Source organism: Apteryx mantelli, chromosome 1 (assembly GCF_036417845.1).
Source record: "Apteryx mantelli isolate bAptMan1 chromosome 1, bAptMan1.hap1, whole genome shotgun sequence".
Lineage (NCBI taxonomy): Eukaryota > Metazoa > Chordata > Aves > Apterygiformes > Apterygidae > Apteryx > Apteryx mantelli.
The window spans coordinates 144,835,539-144,851,861 of NC_089978.1; the positions used below are offsets into that span (position 1 = coordinate 144,835,539).

General features: G+C 39.9%; 1 protein-coding gene across 1 annotated transcript in view; it reads left to right on the plus strand.

The window, feature by feature from the left end:
• EFCAB6 (EF-hand calcium binding domain 6) overlaps positions 1-16,323 on the plus strand; it is an 85,685-nt gene that overhangs the window by 67,035 nt on the left and 2,327 nt on the right. Inside the window, exons 21-25 of the mRNA XM_067294703.1 lie at positions 5,666-5,878; positions 9,257-9,484; positions 11,375-11,552; positions 12,421-12,605; positions 15,094-15,243. Coding sequence (XP_067150804.1) covers positions 5,666-5,878; positions 9,257-9,484; positions 11,375-11,552; positions 12,421-12,605; positions 15,094-15,243 — 954 coding nt within the window. The remainder of the gene's footprint in view (positions 1-5,665; positions 5,879-9,256; positions 9,485-11,374; positions 11,553-12,420; positions 12,606-15,093; positions 15,244-16,323) is intronic.

Genomic DNA, 16,323 nt, shown 5'->3' on the forward strand with positions numbered 1-16,323 from the left:
GGCCTACTGATCACTTCCCAGCCCTCAGTCAGCAGCACCACAAACTGGTTGTCCTCACATACAACAGCTGTGCTTGGAGGAGATATTCCTCTTCGGATGTCTGCGTGTTTGTTTGTATTTTCCAGTATTACATCTGCTTTAAGCTGACAAATGTCAAAGCTTTCCTAATGGTGTGGAATAACCCCATGTTACTCTTTACTCCACAGTGAAGCTAGTTTGAAATTTTCCCTTCCTTGCCTCCACTCTTTCACACACTGCCCTCCCCATGATTACAATGTGCTGTCCCTCATTGTGCCAGGAGAACTGTTTTGGGATCCTTTCCCCTGACAAAACCTGCTGAAGCCATACTGTCCTTTCCTTCTCTGTTCTGAGTGATGAAGAAAATAGTCTAATGAAAGTACCTGGAGGAAAAAATAGGTTCTTATTCTGCAGCCAAAACTGGTCAGAAAGTTTAATTTCTTAAAACAAAATCCCTGACAAACTACTTCAGCCCTCTCAAAACTCATCTTTTGGAATTTAAGTTCCACCGAAAAAAAGAAAAAAAAGTGATTCTGTCCTTATTTAGGGGCAGAAAACAAAATTTTAAAACAGCAAATTGTTCCTTGAGATGGAAGTGCCTTTCTGGGTTGCTCTATATTTAACAGGAGAGGAGGGAAAGGAGAAAGTAGCGATAATGGTTTTGAGAACAGGCCATCAAATATATTGCACGTGGGCTAGCCTCTCCGCTGTTGTCAAGCCCTGCTGGACACTGCTGTGGGGAGAGGGGAGTAGGGAATAACCACTGTGGCGCCTGCTTCTCTATCCTGTGCTACATAGGTCCATCTCTGCTCTGGGGAGGACACTGTTCCACTGTCGCTTTAGGTGGCTGGCTGGATGTTGTGCAGCAGCAGCAGTTAGGTTCAGCCGGGCTTACCCCTTCTTCCTGGGAATATTTAGCTGCTTTCTCACCATTTAGCCATAGCCAGATTGCAGGTAGATCTTGCCCAGTGTCACTTGCCTACATTTTCTATGTGGTTTTTGTTGAGTGAAGGCATGAACCACTCCTTTTTTTATGCTTAGCTTTTATCTAAAGAGAAGTACTTCATAGGCCTACCTCTCCCTGTTGGAGGATATTCTTAAGGACAAGTAAGTGTAAGTCTTTAGTGTAAGACTAAATAGGGAGGAAAGGAGAAAAAAAAAATCTAAAGAGAAGGCACAGCAAAAGTCTAGAGAAGATAACATGGGCAAACGTGAAAGTTAGGAGGAGCTATGGGAAGAGAGAGTTAAATGGAGTGAGAATTTGGAGGAAAGAGTGACACATCTGAAGAAACAAACCTAGAGATACTGAACCAAAACTCTGATTTCTGTGCAAGGCTCTAGGAGACGAAGGAGCTACTGTAGGAGACTGTGTGGGGCCTAGGGGAGCACACGCTCTGGTTCCCCCATGTCAAAAAACCTGGACTTCTGCAGGCCCCCACCAGCTCCTGGCTAACCTGTCTGCCTGTTTCCTTTGGTCCTTTTGGTCCTTTGATAAAATCTATCCCCACCAGAGGCCGGTGTGCAGGTCTTCCTACAGGAAAGTTATTCAATGTAGAGTGATTCAAGCAGGAAAATTAACATAACCTCAGATAGTTTTCATCCTTCTGTGAAATTCAAACTGGCATCTGAGAGGCAAAACACATCTTTTCAAACTTCACAAACAAATCAAATTTCACACCTGCAGCTCCTCCTATTCACAGCCTGATTCTTTAGGATACCCTGGAGAAGCCAGTGTGAAGGAGTGATGTCCTATACTATTTGCATTTGCACTACTAGGAGTAGCACGATTGGGTAGCTTACACATAAAAATAGGCAATCTAGTGTTATATTGCTTAACATTTTGTATTTGTTTAACATTGTAGCTATTTTAATTACATTAAGAGGAATGAGGCATTTTTCTAGGCAAGGAAAAGGTTGGTAAGTGAGCCATTTTTGACTCACTGTGTCGAATTATTTTATCAAATCATTGTATCCCATTGCAAATTCTAAACACTACCAAGAGTATTTTATACTGAAAATGTGACCTCAGAACTTGAATCTGTCTGTTGCAAACTGTTGGTCGAAAGGAAAATGGTATATTACAGAATGACCCTTGATGGAGTTTTCATCTTTTCTTTATAATTGCATTTAATATTGCAAGCTCTTGTTGCATAGAATCTATCAAATCCTCAGCAGGTGTAAATCAGCACTCAGGTTAATGGAGCTAGACTGATCATTGCCAGATGAGGATACAGCTCTCCTTGTAACCCAGTGATAAAACACAAGCTTCTCTGTAACACTGGAACTTTTAAATCAGAATCTGAAAGCTAGAACTGGCTGGCTGGTGAATTGCCGGTTATTTGAACACAAGAACAAAATGCATTTCCACCCCAGTCCGCGCTTAGGCAACTAACTCTGCTGCTTTCACACATTGTTAGGGAAGAACCTTTCATGGAAAATAACTGGAAGATAAGTGTTGTTAGGGACGGGCCCATGGGCTAAGCACACAAGCTTCTAAAACTGTGTAAACTGTCAACAGGATGATTGCTTCTGGCAAAGGTCATCCTCATGCACAAAGAGGAAAATGCATCCTTTTTCAGGGGAAAGATGCAGGGGGCTTCTTGTGTAAGCAGTTTCCCAAGACCTTTGCCTTCTGATCATCCCCAGACAGGGAGAGGGGTCAGACTTGCAGTAGGGCAGAGAACAGGACCAGAGAAATTGTAGTTTATCTTGATGTACTGATGTACTTTATAATTAAAAATTTCTCTTAATAGATAAATCTTCCAAAACCAGGAAGGAGCTGCAGGAATGGAGCTTCACTGAGCAGGTGTGGGTGGTGGAGCCTTCTTTTATTGCTAATCAGCATAGTTTTGCCATTTTTAGAAAAGGACATGAGGCTGCGCATGGAACTTTCTAAAGAAGGAAAAAACAGCCCTGCTTTGAGCAGCAAATGATCTACATCGAGTGGCTCATGAGAAAAGCCTCACAATATTGCCCCCTTGCTCTTGGTGAAAGCAGGAGGTGAAAGTGGATTTGCATGGTCCTTCCAAGGCGCTCTCCAATTCTGTTCGGAGGGGTGGGAAGGCAGTGAAGAGCTGTGAGATGTGAGGGAGGCCTCCTGCCTGTTCAGATGCTCCCCAGGGTCCAGGTGCTGAACAGGACAATCAAGCGACCCAGCTGTCACAGCCCCACGGCCCCATGTGGCTATTGGTGGTGGTGTGCAGCAGGTCGTTTTTCCTGAGAAGCCACAGAGCAGGAGCAGTCTACAGAGGTCTGGCCTCTATATTCCGAAATAATATAAGTAAAAGAGTTTGATGGGATGAGCGAAGAAAATTGTAGTGAATATCAGAAAATCAGGTAAAAGAGAAGTAAGCCCTTTTCTTTCTTTCCAAGTAAAACTCTTCTTTGAATAATTTGAAAGCACTTCTAGGACCTAAACTGCACAGCTTGGAAGCAGATTCTTAGATAAACCAAGACACAGCAAAGCTAAGAAATGTACCCACACTGTGTATCATGTTATTATCAGAAACAGAAATGGCACTTAAATATCCATATCCCCAGCCAGAACCTGAGATTTTAGGTTCCAGCTCCATTATTTCAGCTATAGGTGATTATTTGAGTTCTAGATGATACAGCTGTAAGTATACATTGAATGTACAGTAGACACGCAATTCAATAACTGAATAGAAAAGATTTTCTAGTTTTCGATCTGTGCTTTAAAGAAGAACACGTGATCATTTTTTTATATTGACTTTCTAACAATTTTAAGTTCAAAGTGGATGAGGTCTTATGAAATAAACAAAAAGCTCTTGAAATTAAATAAATTGGGAAAGCTTGCACTTTCAAAGTATGTTTCTTTAAAAGATTGCAGGCAGTAATATTTTCCCTAAGTCTTCGACTTTATTAGAATAATTAAAAACAGAGATGCAGTGCTTTTTAGTTTCTTAGAATGTCAGAAATGCGGAAAGTGTGCCCTGTGCTGTACCATGCCTGGCAATCTTCATTTCCTGACAACAGCATGGACTTGATTCCATGTCTGCATGCAGAATTCCATTTCCCATATTTCTTCTCTTAATAATACAGCTGTAATACCTATCCTGCTGATATGTTTTATGTAAAGCATGGTTAATACTGAAAAGTGTTATTTGCATCTGAAGATAGTGGAGTCTTTTCTGATTAGGAGACAGGTTTCTGGTAGTTCTGTAAGAAACGTATTTTCTTTTCCATTCAGTTATAATAATCATGTGAGAAGTGACAAGGAAACAGGAGTGCAGGACCAAAAGCCATCTGTTTCTCTTTTGGTATTTCATATTGCATGGAGCAGGAAGGTGGCAAAGCCTATGTGCTTAAACTTAGAGGTATAAAATATAATAGCAACATTTAACATCCAGCAAAGAAATACCTTTGAAGCAAAAACAGATTTTATTTTATTTTATTTTATTTTTTAGCAGGACCTGTTACCACAGCTATAGTAAAACTGGCTGCCACTTCTGTTTATGAAAACTTTGCTTTCAAGATATTCAACATATTTAGTTTAGACAGTGCATTGAGTGGAAAGTTGGCTTCCATTTCTGAAAACAAGTAGTTTCTTTTCATAATTCTGATATGTTTTGTTTTTATTATTATTCCACATTGTGCCGTTGAGACTAATTTTATAGGTAAAGCTTGGTTCCATTTTAAAAACAGAAATTTGCTGCTGCTTCTAGAGGTAGAAAGTGAATGTTGAATAGACTTCATTGATGCTTACTTTTATGAAATGTAGCTTTTTGCAAGCACAGTGGGATTTTGGTGTTCTCATTATGTCCATACAAAAACCAAGTACTGTTTTACTCTGTAAATGGTTTATTCCAGGCAACCATATTTTGTAGTTGTTGTTTCTGCTTGCCATATGAACTTCTACTGGGTTTACTCACAGTGTGGATTTTCACCCTGCAGAATGCATAATGGGGAGTTTATTTAATAATGAGGTTTAATGGTAGATTTTAAAAGCAATACACTGCTGTTTGTTAGATTTGAGAGCCAGACACTGAAAAAAAAGATTGTGTGCATCTTGCTCTAGCATTAGCACACTTTTACCCAACCACTTCCCCCCTTTCACCTTACACATGCGTACATTTGCAGCCTTCAACTACTATGGATAACCAAATAAAAAAATACTACAGTAAATATACAACTGGAATTTAGACATGAAGGGGAAATAATTGCCCTCTCCTTCATTTCAGGACTGATGACCCTGTTAAAGCAGTGAGATTTCCACTGTGTGCTAAAGATTATTCAGAGGAGAAGAATGTATTCGGGATATTTGGGCTAGTTAGCACTCAGTTCCCTTTTTCTGCAGTAATAGAATAGCCCTCTTTGTAAGATCACCCAATATTTTAGACCTGTGTAAAAGTTTAGGTCAGTCTTGGAATTCTGTGCTTTTGTTGGCCTGTCACCAGATGGATCCTGTTTATAGAGTTCTCTTTTTTTCCTTCAACTACTTTTATATGGCCCCCTTTCTCTTTTGTGGTCTAAGCCAGAATTCCTGGAAGGAGGTTTTACTGCCTGCAGGATCTCTAAGGCCGCCTTCTCCGTGGACTTTTCCCTCTCCAACTGGCTGAATGCCACACCATGATTGATAATTTATTCGGTGGATCCGTTAGTGATTCTGTGTGTATGTTTTGTCTAGACGAAGGAAGGGCAAAAAGTCATTCTACCTAAATCTTCTCGGGAGCTGTCAAAGAAAGGCATCCTCTCCCGGATACAAGAAGTAGTGACTGCTCGCTTCAACACAATTGCAAAAGAGTTTAAAGATATTGACTCTTCAAAAGATAACACAGTATCAAAAGAGGAGTTCTGGGACATATGTAACCGACATTTTCTGCTGCTGACTGAAGAACAAGTAAGAAAACTATTTTATTTTGTGTTCGTGTAAGTGTACAACTGGGTAAATTGTCTGCAGCTATAGGAATGTGTTTGCATAGTGTTGAGTGTAGGCAAGTAGTTTAACAATTTGGATGTAATGAAAATGTTTTAAGACTATCATTCCAGGAACATTTGTTGCTACATTTGCGGGAGATTATTTTTTTCATTATCTCTGAGTATAGTTGTGAGCTATAATCACAGGCTTTCTGAAGCAAAGTCATGTAGATGCTATTGCTAATAGCTAAGGTGTGAATTTAAAGCACAGTATCTCTCTTTCACTACCTCCATATCTGGGTATTTGCTATTTTAAAAAGTTTCTTTTTTCAGTTTTAAGCCAATTCACTTCCAGGGTTGATGGGGAAAAAAGCATTCTTAGCATGGAATTAAAAGAACTTCCATGGGCATCTAATGTAAATCCCTTTTTCTTAGTAGCTATTTTGTCCTGCCTTCCTTGGACAAAGAAAGGGGCAAGTGTTTGACATTTCCTGGCCACCTCTCAGCAACATGTCTGCATTAAAGATTCCCCTGGATCAGCCTCAGCAGAGCTTCTGTACTCTTGAATTTACCTTGAGTGACTTAAGTCATGACGTGAATCTGGCAGTACAAACTATCTGATATGCACAGTGCTAATCTCAGGGGAACATGAGAGTCCGGTCTTTCATAGGATTCTGTTTCTGCTAAGCTTAAAATGAAAGAAACCAATTTTTATCTTTGTTAATGCTGTTTCAGTGTGATTTTTCCTAGTCCAAACTCTGGGTGAATGATTAAACAGAAGGAACCTTGACTACAAGATTTCAGATTTTACTCGACAGGACTCTAACCTTCATGTTCAGAACAGCATCAATGTCATTTGGCAGCAAACACAGAGCCCCCAAACTCATATGTGTCTGCACCACAGAAAATTATCGCAGTACTTTACTCATTGCAGATATATTCTCTGGTTTCTTGGCCCTGTGCTTCCCACCTAGCAACTTTGACTATACATCGCAGACAAGAGCAGGGCCTACTTGTAATTACAGTGAAGAGATTGCACAATCTGCCATATTATCAGGCAGTGCTGTGCATGTGAGAAGTTGCAGATTAACGCACGGAAAAAAATCAAAGTAGCTTCCACTTCCCCCTTGAGAATAACATAAAAGAACAAATGACCTTTGTGCTCTAGTCCTGGTAGTCATACCTTTGGTGAGACACCAAGTAGAAGTGCCATATCTGAGCCTAGAGCATCAACACCAGATGAAAATTGAAGTGAAGATTTGGTGTTACTCTCTCCTCATCCCTGCAAAACGCTGAGTCAGGGAGTCCGGGGTGAGCTCGCAGCTGAGCTCTGGCCTAGGAGAAAGCACAGGCTCCAAACTGAGTTATGAAAAATCTCTTATTTTTTCTTTTTTTGGAAGCAGTAAGGCAGGTTTCTCCAGCCAAAAAGTCCTCCAGATTAGATCGTGTCTACTTTACGCTCAGAAAGAAGTGAAGGAAAGTAGGAGCTATTTTATACTTAAAAGAACCTCAGACAAGTGAAGAAAAAAAATCATGATAGAAACTGTCATCCATAATAGCAACTAGAAGCAGGCCTGTGGAGCCTCATTTATATAAGCAGCAGCCTCTGTGTGAGTGAGACTCAAGCCCTGTATCTCCAGAGATATTTTGATTTTGACAGGCCTCTCAAAGATATGCCTACATAGATCTATATGAAGATGCCCCAGGAGAGCCTCCCAATCTGGGTACAGGATTTGCCACTGCTAATCCAAAACCCTGCTGTTCAGGCTGTTCTTGCTGCTCAGAGTCATTACAAAAGTGTTACTAATAGTCATAGTCTGGATGACTTCACAGAAGATGTCTCCTTTTATCCTTTTCTGGATCATGGCCACTTATTGTTTGCTATTAGCAAGGCTCAGTGGGAATCTATGTAGAGTTGTGGATGAAGAATTTCTTCCTGACATCAGGCTCGTGATCCTGTGACCTTTTCCAGAAAAAGCTGAGGATGGTAAACGCACTGCAAGCAAGGTGTTTATTAATATCCTGCCTACCAAAATCCCCCTTTCCTTTACAGGCACTTTCTTCCTCTCTGCTTGAACTACCATTGCTATTTGCAGTCCCCCAAATGGCTAAATTTCATTGGGCTTTGAAAGAGTTGCTAGCTGTAGCTAACTCAGCTCATCAGGGTATTGTTCTATTTAATTGAAGTTTGCAATACACTTTGAGATCCTCATATGAAGTGTGAAGTATAATCACAAGCGCAAAATAGAATTGTTTATAATTCATAATGTGGTAGCAGCCAGGCCAGTGGGGGAAAGTTAAAAGGAAATTCAAAATGTATCCTTTGCCCTTTGAAGTTTGACTGCAACTTGGCACATGCATCAAAGAGGTGACTAGTTTCCTTTAGGGCTTAAGTCTCTGCCGAAAAAGATCAAATCAAAAGCAATCTGAAATTCCCAATTAGGTTTATATTAAAAATCAATAATGAAGGCCCTAAAAAGGCATACTGATGACTCTTGAAACGCTCACAAAATGAGTGCAGCTCATTTAAGGGCAGACTGTAATAATCCTTGTTTTGATTAGTAGCTTATATCATGAGCAGTCCCATTTAATTCAATGCAGCTACTTATGGAATAAAGTGCTATTCAGTGGAAGAGTAGCACAACCTCATCCATAGAATTCCATAGGTAACCATGAAGGCACATTACCTGCACTGCGTTGTGCCACCTTGACCTTGAAAGGTGCTTCAAGCAACAGAAGTAAGGGTATCAAAAACTCTAGGTTTTCTATAGGCTGTCTGTACTGTAGAGGTACAGTTCCTGACAATATATTGTAACTATGATTCTAAAGGCTGTAAAGATTTTCTGCTATGTTCTTTTGTGATGATTCATTTTTGCCCTCAGGGTGAAATAAATTGGTGATGCAAATACAATAACTGAGGGACTTGAATGGCCTATTGAGATGGTTGTAGAACTTAGGTGTGCCTGATAGCATGAGAAATTTGCCTCGGTTGTACTTAGACAGGATATCGGTGCACCAGGTATTTGATTTACACATCATGTTAAAACATTACTCTTCTATACTGCAACTCAGTCACTGCATCTAGTCACAAGGGTTAGTCATTTAAACAGCTTAGTAAGGGCCCAATTCAATTAAAAAATGTCCTGCAGAAATCCCTTTTTCATTGCTTTCCTAGCCTTGTGCAGGCTTCTGCAGAGAAGCCATAATTTTTTTTAATAAGATGGACCCTAGGATTCCTTCTATTCCAAGCCATCTCCCCCCTTTCTTTTCAATGTTTTGTCATATGTTTAGTACATAAGGGGATTCTACTTTTTGTTTTTAAACTATCATTTACAAAAGTCATCTTTTGCTTCTTCATTAGTTTGAAAATCTTTGGAACACAGTGGATGTCAATGCTGGTGGATGGTTGAAGTATCAGGACTTTTTGAAGAAGTTCAGCTCAGGACTTGTAACAATGCCATCAAGCACTTTCAGTACAACTAGTTCTGCGTCTTCCACCAAGCCAGTTACCAGTGCCATGCTGGAGCCACAGGTATCTTCTCAGCCTGAACGTCCCAAGACATCATCTTCTCTGGGAGGGCAAAAAAGAGTAAGTGACAGCCATTTTAGGAATTTTCTGGGTTTTCATTTCTGTGCATAGGCTGAAAATAATACCTGTGGAACTCAGTGAAGGCATTTCTATTAATTGCCCATGAGATCAAGCAAACAAACATCTGTTAATAAGTGTAGTAATTTGCAAAACTGTGTTACAATGACAAAAATTGGGCCAGATAGTTAGTGTAACTCCGCTGAAGTCAAAGGATTTATGTCAGTTTATGCCAGTAACATACCCTGTTACCTTACTCACATCAGAGTTGTATTGCAAATAAAATTTGCAATACAACTATCTAAGTAGTCAAATTTTTGAGAACAAATTAAACAGCCAAAGTTTCAAAGGCTCAATAGCTGCAAAAGCAACGTAACAAATGTAAACCCTTTATCTGTGGTCATCTGCCAAAGCTAGGCATGACTGGCAGTTGCAGTTTTCCAAATGGTGTTTGCTGGCCTGTCCAAAAACATTCTCATGGTCTTGTTCTGCTTTCTAGTGGGTGACAAACTGCAGCTGTTAATGGCTGATAGTCTAACTGGCAGGTTTGCCATGAAGGCCAGTGATCTGAGAGAGGCAAGAGAAGTGGATTAGGAAGGCAATAGTTTTACTTCAGCTTTGCATCTGTACCTATAGTTCATGTCAATGAAGCACGTGGGTTGCCTGAACTTCCATGCTGTCATCTTCCACTAGCAGTAGAATTCACAGAAAGGTGAGGAAATCATTACAGGCATAAAAATGAAATATCATCCTTGTGGTTGCACTATGTATTCCATGTTCTTTGGCTACAACCAAACTTACAACAGAAAAATGCAATACTTAGAGTTATTCAGTGCTCTGAACGGGCTTGAATTTTTCTTACTACTTCTACATGAAATGTTTAGCTATTGAAAAAAATAACAGATTGAACAAATTAAAGATACGAACAGCTTGTCGGGAGAGCTGGTCTAAACATTGGCCCTCTGGTAGCTCAATTATTGCATTACCTGTAGGTTCTTTCTTAAAAAGCCCAGGCAATTAGTTACACACATCCTTCATGCTTTGATGCAGTTCTTACAGAAAGCAATGGAAAACTCCTCATTACTGTCAGTGGATGCTAGATTGAACACTATAACTCAAGTCTCCCAAACTCATGGCTGTTGGAAAGCCTCCGGCCAGCCTGAACCTGATCCTGATCGGATGAGGACCAGCTGATCCTGAGTGAATGAATGCCCTGGCAGCATTGCATGGAAAGGTGTGTGAGGCCTCAGCAAGTCTGCCCCAGTGAGATCCCCAAGGAGGCACTAGGAAGTCTCACTAAATATGAGAGTATATGTTGGATCTAGAAGTGTAAATACTGCTTGCACATATATCATGCTGTAGTAAGCTGAGGCTTTGCTTCCAGCTCACCCTATAGCACTGTTCAGGAAGGAGTCAGAAAAACACCACACGCCAGGGTCCTCTCATGTTATTTTTGCTATAGCTCTGCATATGGCCACAGTAGTTCTGGGTTCTTCCAGTATTAAATCAAAGCACCATTATTTTGTTATCCAGTGACTTTCCATTGGTCTGTTATTTCTGAAATAGTATTAAATAGCTTATTTTTTTTGAACACAGTATCTGCCATTTAACAAGAAATAGTTTGGAGAAACTGTAACTAAATTACAAATTAAGTGAAATCTAGAAAAAGTAGTCAAGGCTTATTAAATGAATAGTGTCATTTTGACACCAGGAGTTGTCTTACCATTTTTACCTGCAGTTTTACAGACAGAATTCAAATCAGACTCAGAAATGCCTCAAAAGGTCCATTAAACTCCATTATGGAAGACTAGAAACTGAATTTGTCATTTGATGTTTTGTCTACACAACCAATAAAACTTGGGAGGAAAAATCACCATTATCTCCTTCTTTTAGACACCAGCATCCAGCCGTCCTCAGACAACAGCAGCATGTTCTGGACCTGTCCTTAACTGTGAACCAATAGAAAATAAGATAAGAGAGAACATCAAGCATTCCTGGAGAAAAATACTGAAAGAGTGCAAAGAGAAGGATGTCAGCAAGCAAGGAGAAATCCCGGTGTCAGACTTCCTAGGTTTGTTACCATCTGAAAAATGTTTTATTCATTCTACGATGTGTTCCATTTTCTTTCTGGTGTCCCAGCCATAGGATCGTCTGGTCCCTAGCAAGTCACATCTACTGCATGACTGCTCCATCCTGCTATAGCAGAGCAAGAACAGCTTAAAGTAGCCTTGGGTGCAACACATTCTTACTCAGAATTAGCTATTCCTTGGGAAAGGAGAGTGTGGCTTTGCCTGTTGGTACTCATGGCATAGATACAGGATGGCTGATCACCTTCCCAATACACTAGTCCTTTGTGGGACTGGAGAGATGTGAATAAATACATTTACCAGACTTTTTCCTTGTGCTCTTGTATGTGCTTATGGTGGAATCCTGGTTGCACTGATCTTGTTGGCTGAAGGCCTGCTCATTTCAAAGGACCCTGGATTTTGCCCTTAGAAGAGCTGAGCTGTGCTGCTCTTCTGTTGTGTTCTCTTCTGGAGGGATGATTTTCTGTGCCTTCGCATAGGACGTTTGCACATGTAATAAGACAGTATGCCCCTGAATAATCAAATGTAAAGTCCCAGGTATAAGAACATGTTGTTAGTTTATCAGAACTTTTATCGCAGTTAATATCAAGAAGTACTTCTTGTGCATTTAAAATAACATGTTATCAGTCGGCTAAAACCTTGTTCAATGTGAATTGCCAGGCCTATAAGTATATGCATATGCATGTAGCTCTTCATAGCGCAAGAAATGCATAACATGTTTATGCAGCAGTCACTGAAGTGATGGCCTGCCAACATATTCCCACTAAAACTTGTCAATAGAATCCAATGTTTGGCTATTTTTAAGAGTGACAAAATGAATATTCCTTTTTTTGCATTTCTCTGTTATTTCAGATATAGCAGAGAAGTTAAAGTTGTATTTAAGTGAAGAGGAAGTTAACCAAATAACAACAAAATATGATTTCAAGAATAATGGAAAATTTACATACTGTGACTTCCTTCAGAGCTGCATCTTGTTTTTAAAGCCACAGGAAACTTCCCTGCTACAAAGGATGATTATACAGAAGCCACAAATACTGGTATGTACTAAGCTTTTAAAAATTAAAATTATATATTTTTTCAATTTTTGCTGCAGTGACAGAATATTTCATGGCCTGATTCTATAGTCACTTTATGCAGGGACTTTCCAACATTCTCCTATTTAATCCTGTGATAACAGTTGCCTAATATTCATTTGGTATCTCCTTCAGTTAGAGGATTTAACTCCTTGGGATCATGCTCTGCCTATCCAGGTTATATGATAAATTTGCTAAAACTTGGATAATAGTTAGAAATAGAAAATATGGGAGCTGAAGTTCTAAGAGACTTTGAGCTAAATAAAATCAACTAAAAATAAAAATTGCAGGGGATGTCTCTTGGGACAGCCCCAGCTAGAGGTATTGTCAATGAACTATGCCTCAGCTCCACACTGAGCACAGTAAGAAAAGTTCAGAGGAAACTCTCACTTGCACTGTTGTTAATGGTCTCTAAAAAAATCTAATAGCCATGACTAGTCAGCACACATGACGCCCTTGCAGCTCTCCCTGTCATGCATACCCTCTCCACAAGCTGCAATGAAAAGGCAAAGGAGTCCCAGCACGACAGTTACACACGGGCTGTTCCCCTCTGCCCATGGTACCAGTCTAGGGCAGAAAAGATCAGAAGAAATATAGAAATCTGGGTCTACTGGCCCACAAAAGAAGACATTGGTAACTGTGTCCCAGTCAAGTTATGAAGTAGGAACAGTGCCAGATTCCAAATCTGCTCATTCAGCAAGCCTGCTACATTTTTAGGCTGTTTCTGACTGTGCCTAATTAGCTTAGGTATGGTTAGTAGCAGCATTTTATGGAGAAATTACATTACTGAACTGTTTTCAGCTGTGGAAGTGTGGAACAGATTGCTACCAAGGTAGGAAGAGAATATCATTAGGAATTATCAAGTATTCACTGCCAGTAGGGAGAGTAAGGTAAAACTATTAAGTTTTGCATCAAAAAACTTCATTATCTTACATAAGGTTTCCTTTATACACAAATGTGATGCTGTAAAATTCCATCCCAGTATTCTGGAGTGGATAAAGCAATAATTTTTAGGTCCCTATGCTATTGTCTCAAATCATTTTTGTTTTATTTATTCTATTCAGAAAACATAATGAAGAGCTCAGTCCAAGTTCTGAGCACCTTTATATAATGTAATATTCAAAGGGAAATTTCCTCATAGATTGCTCAGCCCATTCCACCTAGTAAGCATACAGACACACATCAAAAGGTATAATAAAAACAAATAAAACCTTTTTTTTGTGGCAGGCGCAACTCCTTCTCTTTCTCAAAAGCCTGAGAGAATCAGTGACCTAGGGCTTTACGGAGGCACCCTGGCTCTGAGCTATGAAAACAACCTGAGTTCTTACAGCCACTGTAATATGCTCTTTCTCTCCCTTCAGACCACAGGGGTACTCAGTATTCTGGGTGGCAGACTGCATTATTCATGTATCCACTCCTTCTTCAGCTACATATTCTGAAGGAGGAACACACCAAGAGCAAAGAAAGACGCTGCAGCTGGCGCCTAGGCCTCTCACAACACATATAGGTGCATCACAGCATCTATGTCCAGGTAGCAGATGTGTAAAATCAACTGTACATTTCCTTTGCACTGAGACATTTGTAGAGATGCTAGTGGCACGTGCAGCTGGCACAAATGGAGTGCTACTGACTTAACCCAATTACTATAATAATACCAGGAGAGTGTGGAGGGAGGTTGAGATGGAGCTGTAGAAGAAGAGGGCCGTACAGGAGATCCAGATCCTGTAGGTGGATTGAGGCTTGCTGACTTTTCCCAAAGTCCCTTAATCATAACTCAGGTATTATGGCTTTGTACAAGTGGAATGAATTCTGCCATAATGAATAGTTTCACACTTCATGTGTTCAAGGTTCAACAATGTAACAAGTTTAGTGAGGCTAACACAAAAGAGACAACATTTCCCAATAAAAATTAACTCTATGTTCCAGCTATTGGACTGTAGAAATGTTCAAAAATTGGTCACAAGGTATTTTATGTGCTAGGAAAAACATACAGTGGTGTTTTGTTTTCCTTAAATATCCTACTGCTCAAACAGTTGGCTTATGCATTCAGTCACTTTTAGCAAGAATTTCACTCTGAAAAATGAACACCGCAGAAAATTGAGAATGACTGAAGGAGGGAGTTGAAACAAGGACAAGTATAATACATGTGAAAACACTGAGATCTTAGAAGAAATAACACTGACCTCAGAATCAGATTCAAATAATAAAAAGTTAGGACTTTGACAGTGATTAAGTAAGTATGTCATCTACACTTCCCAAGAATATTAAAATGTTATAGGTTAAAATAATCTTGTGTAAACAGTAACTTGCAATAATTTGTAAACAAGTATTCAGTGGCCTATCACAGGTTCGGTCAGTATTTCATTCTAACACCTTTTCATTCTGCGTTATAGTCATGCACAGTTGTGTTCATGATATTAGTAAATGCTAGTTTCTCATCCAACTTTGACAGCTGAGTCCTGGACCACAAACCACATCATTCTTCAGTGCAGTGCTGAGAATTCAACCCCAGATCCTGCACTGCTGGAGACCAATGAGGCGAACTTTTAAATCCTATGATGAAAGTCGGACTGGATTGTTAAATATTCCAGATTTTAGACAAGTAAGTTGCATTTAGCAATTAACAGTCAGACAATTACAGTAGTCTAATCTAAGCTTCCTAACTGAAAGTTTTCTGAAAAATGGTACTGAACTTGAGTAGATAAAGTCATCCTGGCTTCTGCCTGTGATTTTAGCTCTAAGCATTACTCATGGTAATCTTTCTCCACATATGTATACACCACCTTGAGCACTGCGGTCTTGGTGGGGTCCTGCAATAACAGCTTAGATACAATTGAGAAAATCTGTCCCTATACAGAGTTTCAATATGCAGCTTTCACAAACACAAGGGAAGGGAATAAAGTGTTGACTGCATTGAATGAATCCCTTTGGCAGGTCTCCCTTCAGTCACTGCTACAACTTCAGGGTCCTGTGACCCAGTGTGACACCTGTAAACTGGTGTGTTCCCTTCTAAATGTGGAGCAGACTCAAGTACTCGCCATTTGAGAGTCTCTGTCCCTGGTTTCTCTTTTTGCTTTTCTGTGTGCAGCATAGTATTGTACCAGGCAGGGGATCCGTATCTTCTGCAAGTATTTTGATATATTGCATCTCCTCAAACAGCAAAAACACACCTATAATCCTTGAATTGGGAATTGCTTCTTCATCTACATCCATGAGGAGTTTGATTTTTGCTTAGCCTCAGCTTTACTGATTTCAGAGTCTTTGACATTGCTTTAACTAGAAATAATAATCTGTTGCAGAGTAATTTTAAATCTTTGCAAGAAAAAAATCACATGGGGCCCTAAACCCATGTAATGCTTCATCCATTAGGACACTGCTTGGTATCACTGCTGCTTTAAAGATCAATAAAGTGGACAGGACGCTCAGTCCAGTAAGCAAATGCTGAACTGCAGTATGCAATAACAAGGTGTGATTCTGAAGCTCCCCTACCCCTGGAGCGCGGGAAGCCAGCTTGTCGCCTGGCATAATTTAGAACCAGTCTAAGACCTATGAGATTGTACCTGTCACAGAATTTCTCTTTGTAAATCTTTACTTATTTACATTCAGTGTGAACATGATGTGCTCTGGCCCCACTACATAGCTGAACTCTTTACACTTGCCTGCCCCTTTATGAAGGCTGAGG